Source organism: Mus musculus, chromosome 1, assembly GCF_000001635.26.
Source record: "Mus musculus strain C57BL/6J chromosome 1, GRCm38.p6 C57BL/6J".
NCBI lineage: Eukaryota > Metazoa > Chordata > Mammalia > Rodentia > Muridae > Mus > Mus musculus.
This window is the reverse complement of record NC_000067.6, coordinates 16,686,837-16,710,766: the sequence shown is the minus strand read 5'-3', so window position 1 is coordinate 16,710,766 and position 23,930 is coordinate 16,686,837. Positions and strand designations below refer to the sequence as shown.

The window sequence follows — 23,930 nt, the reverse complement described above, 5'->3', positions numbered from 1 at the left end:
CAAACATCTTGAGTGCTGCGCAGGTGTACCAGGATACAGGTGAATCCAATTTGGTGGAGATTTGCCCCTGCTGCCCTGATTAGCTGAAGCTGCGTGCCTGGTGAGGTGGCGTGGCCTGCTGTGCGTGGATGGGAACTGAGAGTATAAAAGAGTGAGAGGCCCAGGGTTCGGGGGAGATATAAAAACAAGGGAGATATAAAAACAAGGGAGATATATAAAAACAAGGGAGATATATAAACAAGGGAGATATAAACAAGGGAGATATAAAAACAAGGGAGATATAAAAACGAGGGCGATATATAAACAAGGGAGATATAAAAACAAGAGAGATATAAAAACAAGGGAGATATAAACAAGGGAGATATAAACAAGGGAGATATAGAGAAAGAAGAAACAGGACTGAATAAACGTGTGCAGAAGGATCCTGTAGCAGCGTCGTTCTTGCTGGCGAGTTGGGGGCGCGCTCGAGAGGAATCCAAGACCATCTTGAGCTACACAGTGAGAACCTGACTCAAAGACAAGAAAAAGGAGGAAGAGGAGCAGGAGGAGGGAGGAGCAGCAGGAGGAGGGAAGAGCAGCAGGAGGAGGGGGGAGCAGCAGGAGGAGGGAGGAGCAGCAGGAGGAGGGAGGAGCACCAGGAGGAGGGAGGAGGAGCAGGAGGAGGGAGGAGCAGCAGGAGGAGGGAAGAGCAGCAGGAGGAGGGGGGACCATCAGGAGGACGGGGGAGCCGCACGAGGAGGAAGGACCACCAGAAGGAGGGAGGACCACCACGAGGGGGGAAGAGCAGCAGGAGGAGGGAGGAGCAGCAGGAGGAGGGAGGAGCAGCAGGAGGAGGAAGGAGCAGCAGGAGGAGGGAGGAGCAGCAGGAGGAGGGAGGAGCAGCAGGAGGAGGAGGGAGCAGCAGGAGGAGGGAGGAGCAGCAGGAGGAGGGAAGAGCAGCAGGAGGAGGGAGGAGCAGCAGGAGGAGGGGGGAGCAGCAGGAGGAGGGAGGAGCAGCAGGAGAAGTAGCAACACCTGCCACTGGACATTATGGTACGCACCTTTAATTCCATCACTTGGAAGACAGAGGCAGGCAAATCTGAGTTCCAGGACAACCAAGGCTCACACACATACTAAAATAAATGGGAAAGTTTTCAAAAGAAAAACAGAACACAGTTTTTTGGGTAAAAAAATATATATATACATATGTGTGTGTGTGTGTGTGTGTGTGTGTGTGTATTCAGCATATTCTAATTGACATCACGGCGGTGAATGATGGTGAAATTCAAACAGAAGAGCTTTTCTTCAGTATCCCCAGCAATAGCTTCTGCAACACATCTGTAATGGCCCTAAAGTGAGGAATAATAGAGACAAGAAACACTAAATGTTAGGTGTCACTATGTCAAAGGCCTAGGTAAGAATCAGAAGATGGCCTAGTCGGCCATCATTGGGAAAAGAGGACCTTTGGTCTTGCAAGCTTTATATGCCTCAGTACAGGGGAATACTAGGGCCAAAAAGTGGGAGTGGGTGGGTAGGGGAGGTGGGGGGAGGGTATGGGGGACTTTTGGGATAGCATTGGAAATGTAAATGAAGAAAATACCTAATTTTAAAACATGCTTAACTTTAATTCCTTAAAAAATATATATTGTTCTTTTCTTTCTTTTTGTTTTGTTTTGACACAGGGTTTCTTTATGTAGCTTTGGCTGGCCTAGAACTCACTATGTAGGCCAGGCTGGCCTTGAACTCACAGAGATCCATCTGCCTCAACCTCCTAAATGTAGAGATGGAAGATGTGAGCATGGCAAGGACTTTTTTTTTTAGATACCATTGGAATTGAATTGGCAATTTCCTTATGGTAAGAGCACCTGCTTTCTTAGTTTTTCAGTAAAATGAAATCTTTGTGTGTGTGTGTGTGTGTGTGTGTGTGTGTGTGTGTGCCTAAGCATGCCACACCATTCAGGTAGAAGTCAGAGGCCAATTTATGGGAGTCAAGCCTTTCCTCCTGCCCTGTGAACCCAGCCATAGAACTCACTTCATCTTGGAAGTAAGCTCCTTTTAGCACAGACATCACACTTGCCTTTTAATTCAGTGAGCAGAGAGTCCATTTTTTTTCCTATTAGAAAACAAGGATATTTATAATCTCTTTAAAATTGCCTACAAGGGTCCAAGGGAGATGGTTGAGAAAAGGATGCTCTCTGCACAAATCCCCAGAATCTACATAAATGTCTATCCACCTTAGCATGGCAGCGTGCAGAAAAGAGTGTTGGGGCTGGCCATGAGCATACCTCCAGACTCAGTAAGAAACCCAATCTCTTGGCCTGGCCATGGTGGTGAGCCAGAGGCAGGTAGATCTCTGTGAATTCAAGGTCAGTGTGTTCTACAGATCTAGTTTCAGGGCTGTGAGACAGAGAGAGAGAGAGAGAGAGAGAGACAGAGACAGAGACAGAGACAGAGACAGAGACAGAGACAGACAGAGACAGAGAGAGGGACAGACACAGAGACACAGAGAGAGACAGAGAGAGAGAGAGAGAAGGGGTGGAGGGAGAAAGGGAGGGAGGGAGGGAGGGAGGGAGGGAGGGAGGGAGGAAGGAAGGAAGGAAGGAAGGAAGGAAGGAAGGAAGGAAGGAAGGAAGGAACCTGTCTCAATGGAATAAGGCTGAGAGTAATAGAGCAAGATACAAGAAAATCTTTTCTGTGCATCTGCACACACACACAGTACACTGTACAAACACACACAAGTGAAGAAAATTATTCTTTTAATGTATTTTTTAAGATCATGTTTCTTTGTGTAGCTCTGGCTGTCATAGAATTCTCTGTAGAACAGGCTGGCCTTGAACTGAGAGATCCTCCTGCCTTTGCCTCCTGAGTGCTGGGATCAAAGCCATGCACCACTATGCCCATCAATTAAATTTTTTTTAAAACTCACCAAAAGTGAAAAACAAAAGCAAACTCATCAGCAAACATGGTGCCACAAGCTTTTAATTCCAGCAAACAGGAAGTTTAGGCAGGAGGATTACTGTGAATTTAAGGCTAGCCTCAAACATTAAGACTCGAAAAAACAAAAAGGTACTCTTTGAGGCCATAGTTATTTTTATAAAAGCATAAATGCCTGTGATGGTTTGTATATGCTAGGTCCAGGGAGTGGCACTATTAGAAAGTGCAGCCTTGTTGGAGTAGGTGTGTCACTGTGGGCGTGGGCTTACGACCCTCATCCTAGCTGCCTGGAAGCCAGTTTTCCACTAGCAGCCTTCAGATGAAAATATAAAACTCTCAGCTCTGTGTGCACCATGACTGCCTGGACACTGCCATGCTTCCCCCTTGATGATAACAGACTGAACCATTGAACCTGTAAGTCAGCCCCAATTAAATGTTGTCCTTATAAGAGCTGCCTTGGTCATGGTCTCTGTTTACAGCAGTAAACCCTAACTAAGACAATGCAAAGTGCCCAAGAAAACTAAAATAAGTTTATGATTTATGTGATTTTTTTTTAAAAAAAGATTTATTTACTTTTACTTTATGCTTGTGAGTACTTTGCCTGTATGTATGCATGTGTCCCATGTGTATTCAGTGACCCAGAAGGCCAAAAGAAGGCATCAGATCCCCTGCATCTGTAGTTACAGCTCTGAGGCATGAATGTGGGAGCTGGGAAATGAACTCAGGTCCTCTTAGAAAGCAACAAGTTCTCTTAACCACTGGGCCATCTTTCTAGTCCCTAAATCTATGATTTTTTATTCTAAACAATTATGCAACATATCAGCATAACACAAATAGTGTGTTAACTATTCAAGTATTAACTATTAACTAATCAGGTTGATTTATCCATGGTCCTTGGCTAATACATTAATATGAAAAACATCAGTCGGTAATGACCATTTTTACTATGTTAAGTATGTATGTTAAAGGGAAACAATGACAAGGAAAGGAACTACCTTATATGCAATTTCCCCCATGCTCTACAATACAAAAAATAAAATAAAATAACAAGATACCTAAAACCAAAACTCTTAACCATCTTAACCTAAATAACTATTCTTGACTGTGGCCACACTATCTTGAGCTTGTCCAATATCAATAAATCACTATTCTTTAAAGTGATAAATTGCTTATTTTCAATCTTGACACATGTGGTGGTTTGAATAAGAATGGCTCCCACAGACTCATAGATTTGAATGCTTAGTCACCAGGGAGTAGCACTATTAGAAGGTGTGGCTTTGTTGGAGAAAGTGTGCCACTATAGAGGCAGGCTTTGAGGTTTCAGAAGCTCAAGCCAGGCCAAACGTCACACTCTGCCCGCTCCTCCAATCCAGATGTAGAACTCCTGGCTCCTTCTCCAGCACCATGTCTGCTTGTGTGTTGCTGTGCTTCAAGCCATGATGATTATGGACTAAACCTCTGAACCTATAAGCCAGCCACAATGAAAATCATCCTTTATAACTGTTTCCATGGTTCCATGGTCATGGTGTCTATTTACAGAAACCCATGTTTCTACTACCACAGGTTGCATGCAACATGCTACAACATGCAAAAGGTTAAGAAAGCACAAAATATTTCTTGAATAATACCTTAGGAAATAGTATTCCCTCGAAAGAGAATGGTATTGATGTATTCACAGTCTCTGAAAACAAAACACAAACATTATTAGTCATTTTAGGTGATTTTTTAAAATTATGGAGTCTAGTTTTCTGAAATGTCCTTACTAATATCAGAAGCATTTCCAAGGAAAAATATAGAGAAATGACCCCCATATTCTACCTACTAGCCTCCTAAACAATCCTTGGTTCCCCACCCTGACACTCAGATATGCCAGCACCTCTCCCTATACTAGCCCATGTCTCACCTCCTAGGGCTTCCCAGTTCTTAAGAACTGTCTTGGTGAATTAAGGAAAATATGCATCAAACTATATTATACATGTGCATGCCTAACTTTTAGAGATATTGCTGCCCTTATAGCTGGATATAACAGATAAGAGTTTCCCTGGAGGCAGGAAAAATGTTTCTTTTTGCTTTGTTTCATTTCTCTTTTCATTAACACTGAGGATTGACCCTGAGGCCTGGCACAATTCCATCTGAACTATATATATCCCCCACAAGAAGGTTCAAATACAGATAGAATACTTATACTCTTTCCAGTCACACCACCAAGACGCCTACGAATCCAGCCTCTATTTCAATAAGCAGCCATGAGGCTGGCCCTGCACAAGTCACCCGGCATAGATGCAGATAAACAAGAAAGACCAGACAACAAAATAGTGAACTCGAGGTAGAGGTAAGGTCAGAAAGGTACATACGTTTAAATGTCAAACAAAAGAAATAGTGACCTTTAAAAAGCAAAATTGTGTGTGCACATGTGCACAGCATGCCATGAAAGTGGGTTCATCAGACAACTTATGGTAGTCATCTCTCTCCCTCTAACATGTAGGTTACAGAAAGAAAAAAAGAGTGCAGTGGTCAAGACACAGTGAAGATTAAGATGGTGTAGATGGTGTTACGCTGGCAGAGCTGGGCATCCCTTCCGCCAGGTTCCTCCTTCAGGGTTACTACACCACATGGTTGCCAGCTCCAGTGAGTTGGGCATGCCCCACTCCTGACATTGCAGAGCATTCATCCCTGATTCTGACCCTCCTTGTGCCCAAAACCCAGCAGCAGCAGCAGGTGACAGGTGGTGGTACATGGATATGAGAAGGAAAGTGTCCATGCAGGTCCCCAGGTGCCAGCAGATGTGTAAACAGTGAGAAACAAGGAACCCACCCAGCACAAAAGATGAGCACACACATCATTGTCTCCTCAAGTTTTACTTATAAAACTCTCTGGAAAAATTATTAGAAATGTCATGAGTACAATCACAAACCACTAAGCTCCGGCCGTAAAACGCATCTGTACACAGGGTGTTATTGGGAAGGCAACTGTAGCACAATTGTAAAGAGTACGGCTATCTGTGAATTAAGAAAGGAAGTGGCTGAGACCTGGGGGCTTGAGAAGGAAATTGGGGGGGACAACTAGGTTTTTGTCCTGTGGACTACAGGAGCATTTAGCAGATCAGGCAAGAGTCTCAGCCTCTCCCACCAGCCAAGCCTCTTTGTCTGTCTGTCTGGGACAGAGCTCGTCCTGGGCAATTGTCCTCTGTGTTGATAGAGAATTAGCTAGAGGCCTCTAAATTCACTGAAGAAGCCAGAAAATATCCTAACTTGGTCAGATGAAAGAATAACAGAATCCCTTCTCTGGTCCCTCTGTCTTCTTCCAAAAGGCTCTACACACATTACCCGTGGCCACAGACCAGCTCACTTGGCAACACTGCAGGTAGTAGGAACCAAGTTTCAGATAGTACTATAAACGGAATAGCATCTCGCAAAAAAGATATGTGGTCATTTTAATTCCAAGAAATGATGAGCTTAACCTAATCCAGAGCAAGGTGCCCACAAATCAAGTTAATATGAGGTCACTGAGGTGGGCCCAAAAGCTCATAGGGGGTGGGGGCAGGAATCTGGAAGCTGAAAAAGATAAAAATGAAGAGAATGTGAAGAGCTAAAAAGGAAATGGCTATCTGTGAATTAAAATGCTACCAGAAGCTTGGAGAGTGGGCAGAAATAGATCCTCCACTGGAACCCTCTGAGGGACCACAACCCTGCTGGCACCTAACAGCAGACTTCTGCCCTCTAAATCTGTATTATTCTAAGCAACCAATTAGTGGCACTTATCTATAGCATCCTTACACCCAAGATTACAGTAACAAGGTTAAAAGACTCATTGAGTTTCAGATCCTTGAAATAGACATTTATTTATACATAAAGCTGTTTTTTAAAAGAACAAAGGAAGAAAGTGTAAAAAGTGGTAAGATTGTGAGTAATTCTTACTTTATTTTTACTTACCATATTTTCTAAATAGCATATCCTAAAGAAGTAACAACAAAATGGAGTTACTTTTAAAAATAGACACGCAGAACTTGAAAAGTTTAATCTCTGGCTTCTAGGATCCCTTCAGCGCTTGGTTTTTGTTTTGTTTGTTATTCGGGATTTACTTCCTGTGCGTTGGTGTTTTGGCTGCGTGCATCCTGTGAAAGGGTCCCATGCCCTTGGAACTAGAGTTACACACAGGTGTGAGCTATTATGGGGATGCTGAGACTGAGCCCGGGTCCTCTGGAAGAGCAGCCAATGCTCTTATCCACTCGCTCAGCCATCTCCCTAGCCCCCACACCAGCGACTTTTAAATCTGCCCTAAGCTCTGGGCCCACATGTGCAGATGCCAGATAGGCATGCTTATTTGAATGTTCCAAAATTATCTTGAGCTCAGCATGCCCAAACCAGAGCTCGTTATCCTTTTCTTTTAAAACCTGCCCCTTCTTTGATGCACCTCACCTCAGATAATACACTTTTCGAGGTCAAATCACCAGCCCTCAAGTGGTTCTTGGTGTTACCTAATCTTTGACTGCCACAGTAAACAGCTTATGATACCATGTCATTTCCTTTAAGTCCTCCCTGAATGCTCTTCAACAGCCTCATCTCTGAGCCCAGGGATGCTATGTTTGAGTCCCTAATGGTCTCTCATAACCTCCTGAGTGTTCTTCATTTGAAGCAAGTTGTCTGCCACAGTCACCTCCTGACATGAAGAAACTATTTATTTACAAAAATGGAAATCTTACTGGGTCACCACTTCCTACTCACCATACACTATAGACCAACATTCCAGGCATGACTTACATCCTCACCCTGCCCCCTTTTGTCAGCTCAACTGCAGAAATTCCTCACAAGCATATTGTGCTCCAGCACAAAGAGAAAAGAGAACAGAAACCACTCTCCAAGTGTGACTGGACGTACTTCCATCTGTTCTTTCCTCGACACATAATGTTCTCCCTCACCCTCTGATGATCTCAGATTGAACACACTACTAAAATTCCTCGAAGATTTATATGTGTGTTTCTGTCACCAGTATTAGACAATTACATAGATAAACTAACAGCATATTCCTATTTGTGGCCTTCCTCTGAAAAATGTCTTTTCTAGGACAGTGAGTTTTTAAACAAGGATCCATGACCACACAACTTCACATCCCCAGGACCAAAACCATGGCCTGCTCAGATTAGGTTCAACAGATATTTTTTGGAAAGAATAGAGAAAGAGTAATCAGGCAGGCTACGCTGATTCTAGCACAACTTAGATATCAAGAAAATGAAACAAAATTCTAATAGAATGTTGGGAGCCGCCCTCACATTCGCCGTTACAAGATGGCGCTGACATCCTGTGTTCTAAGTGGTAAACAAATAATCTGCGCATGTGCCAAGGGTAGTTCTCCACTCCATGTGCTCTGCCTTCCCCGTGACAACTCGGCCGATGGGCTGCAGCCAATCAGGGAGTGACACGTCCTAGGCGGAGGATAATTCTCCTTAAAAGGGACGGGGTTTCGCCTTTCTCTCTCTTGCGCTCTTGCGCTCTGGCTCCTAAAGATGTAAGCAATAGAGCTCTTGCTCTCTTGCTCTCTGGCTCCTAAAGATGTAAGCAATAGAGCTCTTGCTCTCTTGCTCTCTGGCTCCTAAAGATGTAAGCAATAGAGCTCTTGTTCTCTTGCTCTCTGGCTCCTAAAGATGTAAGCAATAGAGCTCTTGCTCTCTTGCTCTCTGGCTCCTGAAGATGTAAGCAATAAAGCTTTGCCGCAGAAGATTCCGGTTTGCTGCGTTCTTCCTGGCCGGTCGCGTGAACGCATGTAAGAATAGAATGTCAATACAATTCTACAAAGAGTGTGCGGAATCATTGTGAAATAGTTGTGCTAGAGAAATTTACAAGGGGCTCAAGAGATGGCTCAACAGTTAAAGGCACTGGCTGCTTGGCTGCTCTTTCAGAGGATCCAGGTTCAATTCCCAGTACCCACACACTGATTCCCAAGCATCTGCAACTCCAGCTTCAAGGTCCAACCCCTTTCTCTAGCCTACTTGGGTACCAGGCAAACACATGGGACACAGACATGCAGCATCTAGACATGTATCTCGGCAAGCACCCAATCTTCAAGGTAGGCCCTCCCCCAGAAAAGCACATCCAGATATGGTGGCACGTGCCTTTAATCCCAGCACTTTGGAAGCATAAGCAAGCATGTGAGTTCTGGGGCAGCCTGGTCTATGTAGTGAGTTCTAGAGCAGCCTAGTCCACATTGAAAGACCCTATCTGAAAAATATGAACAACAAAAAAGGAGAGAGGGAGGCCTTAAGATTAAGAAGTTCAAAACCAGCCTTGACTGCATAAAGAATTTGATACCATACAGGGCTAAATAGTCATTCTACCCCCAAAAAGCCAATAATGATGGTAGTAGTAACAACAATTCCAAGATTCAAATAAAAAGAAGAGATTATTAAAGAAACCAACACAAGTGCAGAGCAAACTTAAGACAAGTGCATGCCGAAAGCCATACATTTGATATTTAGAAAAAGACATCTGTAGCCAAGAGTAAATGTGAAATCTTCATTTGAAAAGGTGAAAATGTAATGTTCCTTCAAATGCATCCATGATGCACCATGTGGATCCACAACTGTAAAATATTTATGCTTCAGAGAACAAAACTTTGGAGAGAAACCAAGCGTTATCAGTAAGGGAGCTTCATGTTTTCAGGGTTTCTTTGTCCTAACAGCCTCATAAAGAATTATGGTCCAGGGGCTGGTGAGATGGCTCAGTGGTTAAGAGCAGTGACTACTCTCCCAAAGGTCCTGAGTTCAAATCCCAGTGACCACATGGTAGCTCACAACCATCCAAAATGAGATCTGACTCCCTCTTCTGGAGTATCTGAAGACAGCTACAGTGGACTTACATATAACAAATAAATAAATCTTAAAAAAAAAAAAAGAATTCTGGTCTAGTCTATAAGTAGTACAAGTCAAATGCTTACCTCCTTTCAGAGCTCTGCAAAAAGAATAGTCATCATCATGTCCATGGCACAGAACTTCCTTACGCTTCGGCAACTCTATGGAGTTGACACTGATGAATAGGTTGAAATATAAATATTTTAAGTTTCCTCCTTAGAAAGAAAAAAATACCTCATTAAATCCCTCCAGTAATATGTTAATGCATTGATACAGAGTATTGTACCCTTAGTGGATACCTTGTGCTTTTTTCCTTTGATGCTTCATTTGATCATCATGGTTGTCTATGAAGTGTTAGTATCTTTATTCCAAAGATAAAATAAAAGTTTTAAGAAGGCAACTTTGTAACAAAATTCAATGTTCTATAGTGACAGCTATGTAAAATATATGCCCCCTAAAAACAAACAGACAAACAAACAAAAAACAGAAAAATAGAAATACTTTGAACTTGATCATGAAAACTTCCAAGGTCCTAAGACTTTTCTGTTTTGGGAAGCTTGCCCAGAAAACTCAAAGGACAGGAAGAAACTGAGGATAATGAGCTCACAGCTTTTGGAGTTTGGATGAACATTTTCTAAAAACAGAATTAAAGACCACGTGTGGTGGCACATGCCTTTAATTCCAGCATTACAGAGGCACAGGCAGTCATATCTCTCTGAATTCAAGGCCAGCCTAGTCTACATAAAGAAACCCTGGCTCAAAAACAAACAAACAAATAAACATACAATTAATCAAGGCAGGAGGCTCACAAGTCCAACATCTGTCTGGGCTACAGAAAAGTTCAAGGCAAATCCCTGATAACAGACCCTGTCACAAAATAAAAAGTAAAAAGAGTTTATTACATAGGTCAGAGGTACAGCACTTGTAAGTAGAAATCCCTGATTTCAATCCCCAGTAATAAGATAGATAGAAGGAAAGATGATACACAGATGATAGCAAATCTCAGTAAAAATACATTTTCCTGACTCTCCAGAATTATTTACTTGTCCCAAAGGGAAAAGATACACGTGTGTGTGTGTGTGTGTGTGTGTGTGTGTGTGTGTGTGTGTGTGTGTGTGTGTACACGTATATGTGATTAGTAATACATAACATAATATATGATATATTAGACAGGGTCTCATTGTGTACCCCTAGCTAGCCTGGAAACCACTAGGTAGATCAGGTTAGCTTCCAATTCACTCAAAAGCAACTTTCTGGTCTTTTGATTGAACTCAGCTATGCTTGATCAAACTGCCAGATCTCTCCCAGCCATCTTTGAGGCCGATTCTCCCACCTTCTTTCAGTTTCCCCCCCCAACGTCTCTGATTCTTCTTTATGTCATTGACTTTTCTTTCTCAAGGTTCATCTTCAGTTCTCACTTTTCACCATGAACATTCTCCCTGGTTTTAGGTGCCATATGATCATATATTTATTCTACACCTTTAGTCAAATGTGTCTCAGTTCCCTCACACAACAAACTCAAACTCACGTTTCCTCATCATCATGATCAAACTGGTGTTATAGAAGTCTTTCTGGAAAAAGCACTCTGACACCAATGAGAATGGAAGAGAGCTGTCACCCATGGACTGTAGTCAGCTCATGAAAGGCTTCCATCCTGGTTCCCATTTGCATACTCATTTTATACCTTAAAGCCACAAGTTGCAGGCAAGCAAGCAAGAGGCACATGTGCCAGTCAGAATGTTGTTAAGGGCAACAACCAATTGTTTCAGCTATTCTCCATGTTATCCTATCTCAGGAAACAACTGAAGTCATGCTGGACCAATAGGTAGGACAAGAAACACTTTAAATAAATCACTAAATAAATCAATGTATATAGTGATTGGTCTTTTCTACTTTATTCTACTTCACTGGCAGTAGAACCCTACTCCATCTTACCATCGCCCATTTTTACCCCTACTACCATAGTGTCAGGAGATTGATCCAAGCCTATGTTTTCTCCACATTGCTGCTTCCTGAGTTAGGTGTGGAAAGGCTACTCTGGGAGCAGCTAATCTTTACAAAGAAATGGTCCTGTGGATTCTCTAAAAGCAAGATTTATATGTGTGTGAGTGCAAGAGCTGATTTCATAAGGAATTCGTGAGACACAGAGTTAAAGACAGCACTGTTATCCCATGTGACAATCTCCATGAGGCCCATCATGACTCAAGCCTTCGGTGACACCAGGAAAGGAGGTTCTGCTTTGATATCTCAGTGGTTTCTACCTTGAATTGCCTTTGGCCTTGGATATGACCATGATCACATTATCAACAATGAATATAGTGACATGCCACTTCTGAGACTTAGCTAGTCAAGGACAGCAACACGAGTGTTAGAGGAGGAGATGAGAGACAGTGGCCATCATGAGGGTACAAAGGGAAGATTTTTTTTGCCAAGGACAACTCCAGGAGCTGCCAGAAATAACACTAAAGGGACTTACTACACAGAGGTGTTTATCAATTTGTTTCTTTTATACAAAGACCTAATAATAGCCCTGAGAAATACCAAAAAATATACTTTCTATTTCTATTCAATTTTGACTCGTGCTTATAATTATAGCTCTTAATAAATTTAGGTAGAAACAGAACCATAAAAATGAGCCTAGTTTTATGAATGGACTCCATACTTTCTAGAGATTATAGTAAATTCTAGGTACCATAATTGTGAAGCACTTTATGAAAATGACTCAATAATTATTTTGTTACTGGATTAGTATAGATTATTATGTGATATTAAATGAATAGCTAACATATTTATGATAGCAATGAAGGTTTATCACTCAAATTTCCTGCTAAAGAAACTGTTGTAAGGAGGTGTTTGGCAGACTGCTCATCACTGCAGAAACTTAGATCTACTTATCATTCAACTACAACCTTAGACTTGGACAAGTTTACTCTGAAATGATCAAACACTTCAAGGGCCCTTGACACAGGCTGTTCTTATAAGTTTCTAAGTAGCTGGCTGGCTGACTGATTGATTGATTGATTGACTGATTTTGACACAGGGTCTCACTATGTAGCCCTGACTAGCCTAGAACTCTTATGTAGACCAGGCTGGCCTCAAACTCACAGAGCTCCTCCTCCCTCTGATTCTCAAGTGCTGGGATTCAAGGTATGAGCTACCACATCCAGCTCCTGAGGTTTTTTTTAATAATAAAAAAAATTTAATTTTGTTTTTCTGTATGTTTTGATGTTTTTCCTATGTTTGTGAACCACTTGCCTGCCTGGTACCTCAGAGGCCAGAAGAGGGCATTCATCTCCTGGAACTGGAGTACAGACAGTTGTTAGTAACCATGTATGTGCTGGGACTCCAATCCAGATCCTGGGCAAAAGCAGCTAACGCACTTAACCACTGAATCATCTCTCCAGCCCCGGTCAATTTATTTTAAGTCTTTATATGCATGTCTGTGTGAAAGTATTCATGTGTGTGTACAGGTGCCCTCAGACCCTGGAGCTGGAGCTACAAGAGGTTGTGAGCTGCTCCAAGAGGGAGCTAAAAACTGAACTCTGTTATGTAGAAGAGCATCAAGTGCTCTTAATGGTTGTGCCACATCTCCAGCCCTTGCCTTGAAATGCTTATGACAGGCAATCTTTATACTGCAGAATCCTCATTGACTTAGCTGAGAGTATCTCTCAGGTACATTTTGGATTGATGATCGTCCTAAGTCTCTTCCATTTCCCTTTTCTTTTTTGGTTGACTGGTTAATAGGTTGAGTGGGTTTTTATGATTTTTTTTTTGAGTTTGAAACATGGCCTCGCCAGATTGTACAGGCCAGCCTCAAGATCATGAATTCAAACAATCCTCCTGCTTCTGCCCATGTGACTGCAAGAACTGAGCACCATGTTGGACCCTTTTTCTTTTCCAAGGCATCAGACCTGCACTTCAGTCTGATCCTCTCCGTGTCTTCTCTATCTCCTCTCACAAGCATTTGTCCCTCAATACCACCCCCAAAATGTCTAATTTATTTGTTTAGTTCCATCTTGGGCTCTGACTTTCAGTAAACCCTGAGTGCTGAAGTAGTAGTAGTAGTAGCAGCAGCAACAACAACAGTAGCAACATCAGTGTTTGGGTCTGGAAATACAACTTCTTTTTTTAAAAAAAGGAAAGGATTCTTCTGAAAGTGAGATCACTCACTGGGTAATCATCTCCCATTAACACCTGAGGATGAGTCACACCAGAGTCTGGGGACAATAAAAGAGAAATGAAATTACAGAGCCTTAACCAGGTCAAAATTTCACGTTTCTTTTGTTCTTGGTCAAGAAAGCAGAACAAGCAGAGTTGAATCATTTTCTGCTCTGCAGCCACAGATGCTTCAGGCTGTCATTTCAACTGTCCAAGTTACCCTCAAGATTTGTCTCTTCAACTGTCCCACCCAGGGATCCATTCCATAAACAACCACCAAACCCAGACACTATTGCATATGCCGGAAAGATTTTGCTGACAGGACCCTGACACAGCTCTCTCTTATGAGGCTATGTCAGTGCCTGGCAAATACAGAAATGGATGCTCACAGTCATCTATTGGATGGAACACAGGGCCCCTAATGAAGGAGCTAGAGAAAGTACCCAAGGAGCTAAAGGGGTTTGCAACCCTATAGGAGGAACAACAATATGAACTAACCAGTACCCCCAGAGTTGTGACTCTAGTTGCATATGTAGCAGAGGATGGCCTAGTCAGCCATCAGTGGGAGGAGAGGCCCCTTGGTATTGCAAAGATCATCTTCCCCAGTACAGGGGAATGCCGGGGCCAGGAAGCGGGAGTGGGTGGGTTGGGGAGCAGGGCAGGGGGAGGGTATAGGGGGTTTTGGGGATAGATTTGAAATGTAAATGAAGAAAATATCTAATTTTTAAAAAAGACTTGTTTCTTCTGCTGAACTGGCAGATTCTTGCAGGGTGGTTCACATATTAGGCAAGACTTTACCACTAAGCTACACCCCAGCCCCATGACTTGTACATACTTCTACTTCATAGAACCTCTAGACCCTTCTCCATGCCCCTCTTTATGACTGACACTACCACAATTTTTTTAGTTGTCCTACAACCTGACAGATTCCTCCTAATGACTGAACAAGTACAAGGACAGTGAATCAAAAAAAAAAAAAATTCTAGAATTAGATTCAAGGAAACTAACAAAAAAATCTTGTTTGTCGTTCTTTGCCAGGAGCCATGGCCTCTACCTGTTTAGCAGTGTTTTCCTATAATTCTTTGAGAGATTTTTGTGCTTCTTCTTTCTTGTGCTTAGCAGTGTTCTCCTGTATTTCTTTAAGTGAGTTATTAATGCCCTTCTTAAAATCCCCTACCACCATCATGAGATATGATTTTAAATTCGAATCTTGCTTTTTAGGTGTGTTGGGGTATCCAGGACTGTGGTGGGCATACTGGGTTCTGATGATGCCGAATGGTCTTGGTTTCTGTTAGTAAGATTCTTATGTTTGCCTTTTGCCATCTGGAAAACTCTGGTGTTAGATGTTCTAGCTGTCTCTGGCTGGAGCTTGTTCCTCCTGTGCTTCTGTTAGCCTCTGTCAGCACTCCTGGGAGTCCAACTCTCTCCTGAGTACCAGTAGTTAGAGCTCTCTCTGCAGGCAAGCTCTCCTGTTGCAGGGAAGGTGCCCAGAGGTCTGGGTCTCAGCTCTGCCTCCTGGCTGAGGATGAAGGCCCAAAGGGACCCTGTCCAAGAAGTTCTGTTCCTTCTGTGCCCCATGTGCTCTCCTGCTCTGATTGGTCTCTAAGAGACCCGGGATACCAGATGGCACTCTCACCTGAGACCTGGGGTCATAGCCCTCTCTATAGGCCAACTCTCCTCCGTGGTCCTTAGATCCTAGGTGTGAATGATCCCCAGATGCTGGTCTGGTGGGTTTCCAGTGTCCCTGTTCCTGCTCACACAGGCCACTCCCAGCTGTTTTGTAACAGATGTTGCATTCCATTCACCAGTGATCCCAAGATCCTGGGTGTGCTAGGGTGCCTATGGCATGGAAAGTCCTCAGGGGACCATGGGACTGTTCGCAGAGTTTGCACCCAAGCTGGCGCCAACCAGAACAAACCCAATAAGCATTTTATTATTAGTTACTTTGGGGCCTTTTATTTTTAACAGAATTATTGGTTTTATAAAACAGCAGATCGATTCCTTGGCATCGAGATCCTTGCAAATGCATAGACTTGATTTGGCTGACAGAGGCCTTGCTGAACCTGAGGTTGATAATTCTCCTTCAGGAGCTGCATAGGATTCAGACCTGTGCATTCTTGATAATTCTTGATAAAATGAATTCAGTCTGGGCACCAGCATGGGTTGCAAGGCTAAGCACTTCAGGGGAAGGTCTCCCATGGACCATCTCTAAATTCCCCATGAGACAAACCTGGTTTGCAAGGAGGTTTGTATCTGTTTTCAACCTTATCCTAAGGATTTTTCTAAGGCTCTGCCTCTCCTCTCCAAAAGATACCAAGAACCATGACTATAGGTCGTGATGGTACCCATGGGAGGAATCAGGTCAATGCTCCCTCCTGCTGGTTAACGCCCACTCATCCAAGGATGAGATGACTATTGATCACGCCAGTTCCATAGTGAAAATAATTAAAAGGAAGGAGATGCCAGGAGCCATGGCCTTGTGGAAATTTTCTAGCTTACATAAACAATCCTGAAACAATCATTCTCATAACAATAAGAATGTTTGTGGGAAAAGAAGACACTGTGACTGTTGGTTCCAGGAACTGAAGATTGCCACCTGACCTTTGGAAAGCCCCCGGACTCTTCCCTGCTCCCTTGAAGCCTCCTCTTGTTTATGCTTATATTGCCACTCCTGAATAAAGTTTTTCAGAGCTTGATCAGGAAATTGACTTGCTCTCATTCTTTGTGTTTCTTGTCCCTCCCACTCTCTCACTCCCTTGCCCTGGGTCCCTGCTGATTATCCCTGAAGGTCAGGACAATTCTTAAGCTCTCTCTCTCTCTCTCTCTCTCTCTCTCTCTCTCTCTCTGTCTTTGTCTCTCTCTTTCTTGCTCACTGAGACAGGGTTTTACTATGTAGCTTGGGCTGTCCTTGAACTCACTATATAGACGAAGTAGGTCTTGAACTCACAGACATCCACCTACTTCTGGCCAAGAGTTGGGATTAAAGGCATGTGCCACCAACTCAGCTTCTTTCTCAAATTCTTAACTGCTTTTTTTTTTTCTTATAAGATGGAGGTCTACAATCTGAGGAAGAAGGAATGTTTCTTTAAGCTTGTCTACATGATACTGAGCATAGTGGAATAGACATATAACCCAGGACTTGGGAAGCAGAGACAGGAAAATTTCCACAAGTCTAGGGGCAATTTGGGCTCTGTAGTCATTTTTATGTAGTTCGGGTTACCCAGTGGCAACCTTCTCTTAAGGCAGAAGGAAAGAGGAGAACAAGAACAAATTATTGGTATTAGGGGCTCCAGAGATGACTCAGTAGTTAAGAGTGCTCTTCTAAGATCCAAGTTCAGTGCCCAGCATCCATCCATATTGGGCAGCTCACACCAACCTAACACTACACTCTGGCCTCCACAGTCATCCACACATAGGGCAAACACACAAAGAGATATACACATATCCACATAAATAAAATAATAAAAACATGTCTTTTATGAAAGCCTGTTATTTACATGACAACACTTTGTAAAATATAAAACATGCTCCAAGTCTGTGCTGAAAATGGAGACCATAGTGCTAAAGACTAGAATTCCTTTCCTGAGAGCCAGATGTGGTAGTTCATGCCTTTAAACCTAGCACTCAGCAGGCAGAGCAGGCTGATCTGTGTGTACGCGGCCAGCCTGGTCTACTAGTGAGTTCCAGGACAGCCAGTGCTACTAAATGAGACGCTCTCCTCGAATTAAAAAAAAAACCAAAATCCTAAGAATTCATTTTCTGAACCCCAGGGCTTAGAGGAAGCAAGCAGAGCAGCACTGGCTGGCTAATGGGAGGGGATGAGCCTTTGTATTTTCACAGAGCTCCCATCGTCGGCCTTCACACGCTGAGAAGTAATTAAATACAGAATAGAACACAAGGCAAGCACGGTTCCTTCTCTCATGTCATCACCACTATATGTTTTCTAGAAATATCCTCCCTCATGTTAGAGATTGAATGGAAGGCATCACACATCCATGCAAGACCACATTCCCCAAAAAGGTCAACTTTAATAGTAAAGAGTTCTGGGACTGGAAAGATAGATCAGTGTGTAACAGTGCTTGCTGCTCTAAGGAGGACTGGGGTTAGCTTCCCAGAACCCATACCAGGCAGCTCATAACTACCTGTTACTCCAATTCTAAGAGAGCCAAGACCATCTTCTGGCTTCCTCAGGCACTCACACTCACATGAGCACACTCATGTGCACACACACACACACACACACACACACACACACACAGGTGCTAGGAAGGAGAGAAGGAGAGAAGAAGTGAGGGGGAATAAAAATTTTAAATAATAATAATAATAAAAATACTGGCTTGCTCATATACAGATTCTCCAATGGAAACTCAATTACTTCTCACCAGCTGAATAGCTAATAGTTGACAAAGACCACCCATTATTAGCAGGCTCAAGTCATTCCCATTTCTAGCCTATATCCTTGTAAAACCCTCTATATGATGAGTTGTAGAATACAGAAAAAAAAGACAGTACCTGGCTGGAGAGATGGCTCAGTGGCACTGACTGCTCTTTCAGAGGTCCTAAACTCAACTTCCAGCAACCACATGGTGGCTCACAACCATCTGTAATGGGATCAGATACTCTCTTCTGGTGTGTGTATGAAGACAGCAACAGTGTACTCACATACATTAAATAAATAAATTTTTTTTAAAAAAATGACAGTACCACTTCCTTGTCCAAGCCTTTCATCATTACCCTTTGCCAGCTTTGATGAAGCAAGCAGCTAAAGTAATAAGGCCCATGTATCCAACAGCCAGAATCCAGAAACTGAATACTGTCGACCACCACGTGCACTGAGAAGCAGCAACTTCTACAACATGGTCACAATCTTGATCATATCTTTATAAGGGGCCCTGAATGACATGGGTAAACCATGCCCAGACTGCCATCTCACAATAGATATGTGCTATGCTAAGCATATATCTAAGAGTGTGGTAACTTATAATATAGCAATAGATAACAAACATATGTGGAATCGAATTATTCTGAATCTCTAGAGTCCTTTGTAGCCGACTACAAGAGTGAAAGTTTGTACTTACTTGGAATGAACTCAACATGCACAAATCCATTGGTTCCCCTCAGTCTTATGCAGGGTTCAGAACTAATTGAAATAGGGAATTTCAAGTGATCTAAAAGGAATGAAGAAAATACAAGTATATAAAAAAAACTTTCAATAAGTATAGCATTCTGAACATCAGCACAAAAAGATGCTTTTTTATTAAACTTGTATAAGGACTGGTCCACTCTGTTATGGTCACATGCAGGATCATGGGGTTGCTGCTTTCTTCTGACCTGGTGTCGGGGGATTCTCCGGTTCTCAGGATTTATTGGTGTTACTGAGCTAAGGGTCAGATTCTACCTCTGAAAAGCTCATCAAAAGACAGAGGAAGCCAAATATATTCCAGGTGTGGTATCCCATGTCTTTAGTCCCAGCACTCAGGAGGCAGAGGTAGACAGGTCTCTGAGAGGCAAGCCTGGTCTACATACCAAATTCCAGGACAGCCAGGGCTACATAGAGAAACTCTATCTCAAAAAATAACCAACCAAACAAAGACAAATGTTGGGCTCCAGGAGTTGCCTCACAAACCACATGAACACCGATCTCAGTCAGACAGAGATAGTTTATTGAGCATAATTGAGCATACAACTCAGGACTGATCAATCAGGACCACAGGTCAGACTTGGGAGCTGACAGCAACATCTGGTCAAGATCCTATAGGGTTTCTTAAGCCTGAGATCTACAGACATCTGTGCCAAGTTGTTCCACCAATCAGGATTCAGGAAATTTCCTTAGGAACATGTCTTTGTTGCATACTTACCCTGCTCCTCTTTGTTGGGGGTATTCTGTGGCAGGGACTTGCCTTATCTAACATTTATGTCTTAACTTCCCAACCAGGATGTCAGCTACCCACATACATGTCTCCTTCTGCCAAGTAGGATGTCGGTTCCCAGGGAGGTCTTGGGAAATTAAACTTTATCTGAAACTTACTCAAAATGGAAATAGGTGCAGGTGTCTCTCATGCTGAAATCTATCCCAGGGTACCTTGTAAAGGCAAATACTAGAAAAGCTTATACCCCTGTTTAGGAAGTGCTGCTGGGTAGTTGGTTCTGTTCCAAGTTTATTGTGGCTAATTATACAAAACAGTTCTAACTAACTTCTATTGTGATTCCTTTCTAAGAACACCAAAGCACAGAACATCCTACTAACAGCAATAACAGCATGTAAGAAAGTTTCCTTATAATATTAGTAACGGCACAGCATGGCAGGCTAGACAGGTAACAGTTACCTAGGCCTGAACATTTTACCTAGTCCTTAACAAAGACAGTTAAATTGTTACTAAAAGAATAAAGCTGAGGGGTTGGAGAGATGGCTCAGCAGTTAAAAGCACTGACTGCTTTTCTAGAAGTCCAGAGTTCAGTTCCCAGCAGCCATGGCTACTATAGCGTCCTTATATACATAAAATAAATAATTCTTTTTTAAAAGGAGTAAAGCAGAATAATATTTATTATATTTTACTAATTAAGCATATGAAGAGTCACCATGTAGTAGGGGGCTCCATGGTTAAGAGCACTGGCAGAGGACCCAGATTCAACTCTTACCAGCCACATCAGGCAGCTCAAAAGAGACTATAATTGCAGTCCCAGAAAATCTGATGCCTTCTTCTGGCTTCTGAGGGCATCAGCATATACACATATATACATCCAGGAAAACACACACACACACACACACACACACACACACACACACACACACACATATATATAATAAGTAAGTAAATAAATAAATTGACAAAGCAGGGGGCCCAAAAGAAGAGGAAAACAGAGGTTAGCAGACTGAGGACCTTCCTAATGCCCCAGAGATGATTAGTTATTAGTCCCAGTCAGAGTGTTTGGGGACAAGCCAGTCCCCCAAAATAACCAATTTGCAATGCAGGAGTTCTCAAAGTACATTTATAAATTCCCTGCTCCACTTTCAGACAACTAGGCTATGATCTTGCTTTTCCTAGAACTGTCATTTTGGAAGGCACCACCTTCCAGCCACGAAGACATTCCTAGAAGGGGCAGAAAATGGACAACTAACGGAGCGAGCAGCAGAAAGAGGAAACAGATTGAAACAGCTCTCAAGCCCTGTACTAGGTTTTCTGGTCCCAGGCATTTGTTAATGACAAGTTGTAATGTGGCCATAGCGTTAACTATGATCCAATGGCACCAGAGTTTAGCTCAGCTGAAAAATATCTGCAACTCTAGCACTGGAGAGGTCGAGGCAACGGGGAGCATGAGTTTGAGGCTAGCATAAGCTATATAGTCAGTTCTAGGCAGCCTGTACTACAGAATAAGGCACTGTCTCAAAAAAATAAGCAAATAACTCAAAAGGCAGAGGCATATGTATCAATCTCTATGAGTTCCCGGCCAGCCAATGTTATATAGTGATACTTTGAAAAAAATAATAAAATAAGCTGGGCGTGGCAACGTATGCCTTTAATTCCAGGAGGTAGAGGCAGGCAGATCTCTATGATTTCCAACCCAGCCTGTCCTATATAGTGAATTCCAGGTAGTTACAGCTATATAGAAAGACCCTGTCTCAAAACAGATTTCAATAGAGTAATAATTACTGCATAAATCTAAAAATCACTATTCGAAATCAAATAAAATCATTATTTGTCAAGTGACTCATACAGTGAATTCTAAAATAACTTTCATTTTGCAAATTAAAAAAAAAGTGAGGCTGAGAATGTCTAAGTATTTTGCTCAAGGTCACACAGTTGGGGAGGAAGAAGGATGCTTCCAAGAGCACTCTAGGACCACAGGCTGGAGCTACAACCCCACCAGGAAGCACTGTGGGTTAGCCTCCTCAAGAGGAACCAGTTTGTGTCGGGGCTGGTACTCAGAAGCAAACTAGAACTAAGAAGAACCTGAAACCGAGCTCCGAGTGGAGAGAGCTTAACCACAAGACAGCAACAGAGGTAAAAAGCAATTCAGAGGTCCTGGGGAAACGCGGGGGGGGGGGGGGGGGTTGGGAGAGGGAAAGGATGATCCGCACCCGGAAGTGGTCGGCATTGCTCCACCCCCACCCCACACCGCAGCGGGCTCACTGCTGGAGCAGCGTTCCTGCCAGCCCTCCAGCTTCAGGTTCAGTGGAAACTTTCTCTCGAAATAGTTGGCGCCGCAGCTCTTTGTTGCCGGGCCACTTACCACAATAACTGTAGGAAATAATTGCATCGGAGGAGTTGCAGAACCACTGTTGCTTCTCAGATTCAGTCAATATGGGAGAAAGCAGCGTCGAAAAGAGAATAAATGGCAACATGATTTAATATCTCCGATACTTTAAACTCGCCAGGAAGACCATCGGACTCGACAGTAAGGAGGACAGATTTAACTTAGTCAGCAGTCATGTGATTTGGAAGCTCCCATCCAACTGCTTCCTCTTTTTATTTGCATGTGTGACTGTGCATTTGTTTTCATATCTGAGCACTTCCTGTAAGGCAAGAGAAGAAAAAAATGACTTAGAATATACTGTTTCTTAATACTCAGTGTAAACTAAAGTATCCAGCACTTTAAAACAGCACATTTTCAGGGAGACAATTAGCTGCCTTACAGGAAACCCTTACTTAAAAGGAAGTCCACTAGCCGTAGTACACACACCCAGTACTTGACAGGCGGATCTCTGTGAGTTCCAGGTTAGCCTTCTCCAGATAGTGAGTTCCAGGACAGCCAGAGCTATAAGGTGAGATCCTGTCTCAAGAAAGAAAGTCCACCGGTATACTACTTTTCTGTGTGCTGGCCACTCCCTCCCACACACTCCTCCTCATACAACGGTTTCTCCTGACCTAGAAAGCTGCATCTAGCTATCTAAGCTGATTTCTCTCCCCTACCCCCTCTCAATTTCTACTCAAGTACAAACAGGTTCAGCCACAAAACAGACAGGCAAGATGACCCCTACACGGGGTCAGTAGCAATTCCCAGCTGGGACCTCACCAGTTTTGAGAATGCACTCAAAAGGAAGGTTGAACTTGAGGCAATAGTGTTGAGTTGGGGGTGGGGTTGGTGCTGGACTCTAGAGCTCTTCCACAGAGTAGCATCTTGAGGTAAAAGTGTGAGTTCCAGTAATTAAAAAAAAAAAAAAAAAAAGAAAGAAAAAGCTGTTTTGTTCTGGCGTGTATTTCATTCAAAGACTACTTTAGAAAAGTGTGCTTCCTTCAGCTGCACGGCTTTTACAGACTCTTACTTTAGGGTTAGCAGCCAAGAAGGCTTACAGCTGTGGCCTACAATCCGGTTCTAGTGGTGACACTCAACTGCTCACTAAGAACTGTTAAGGTAGCAAGGCAATTGTATTTAAAGCAAAACAATAGAAAGATCAGAGCATACTGTGAGAGCAATGGGTCACCTGAGGATACTCCCGGCCACTGGGTGACTGTGAGGGGCCTCTTTTCATCAAGCCTAAAGGAAGGAGGCACTTGAATCAAGGGGCATAGTTTTGATGGTTCTTTATTTTGATCAATAGATTATGTCATTTAATATTTTTCCTACTATATATGCCCATTTCCATAATGGACCCAAATAATAATTATATAATGTATAATTATATACACACCCAAATATGCATTAGCATAATATGGTAAATAGATTCTTCCTTATAGGATGGTTTACCATATTGAGCACATACCCAAATCCAGATCAGGCCAGTTGGGATTGTCCACTCTTCGTACTGTAAATGTTGGAACACATGAGAATAGAAAGTGTCTAAGTCTGATGGTTGTCAGGGGAGACATACCTATCCCATTGTTCAGAGAAGAGATATGATAGCCCCACCCAGGTGGATGTTCCAGATTGCTAGGTGCATTATTTGGGTAGGGGTATTATGCACAGTATAGACAGGTAAAAGGACTAGGCTGCCAGCTGTTATTAGAAAAGCCGGGGGTGGGAGAGTATATATAACCTGATCCAAACAGAGCCCCAAGTTACTAAAATTCCCTGG

The 23,930-nt window shown here is 42.8% G+C and overlaps 1 protein-coding gene across 2 annotated transcripts; it reads right to left on the bottom strand.

Moving 5' to 3' along the window:
* Positions 1-1,161: 1,161 nt before the first annotated feature.
* On the bottom strand, positions 1,162-22,311 carry Ly96 (lymphocyte antigen 96). 2 transcript variants are annotated; one of them, NM_016923.2, is made up of 5 exons: positions 22,148-22,311; positions 18,994-19,083; positions 9,844-9,972; positions 4,542-4,594; positions 1,162-1,328 (listed from the first exon to the last, which is right to left on the bottom strand). In NM_016923.2, exons 1-5 carry the CDS (start codon positions 22,257-22,259, stop codon positions 1,230-1,232), a joined length of 483 nt encoding a protein of 160 aa, NP_058619.1. In that variant the 5' UTR covers positions 22,260-22,311; the 3' UTR covers positions 1,162-1,229. The 2 variants fall into 2 exon arrangements, with proteins under 2 accessions (NP_058619.1, NP_001153183.1); NM_001159711.1 differs by having other exon boundaries at positions 9,844-9,918.
* Between the last annotated feature and the right edge of the window lie 1,619 nt (positions 22,312-23,930).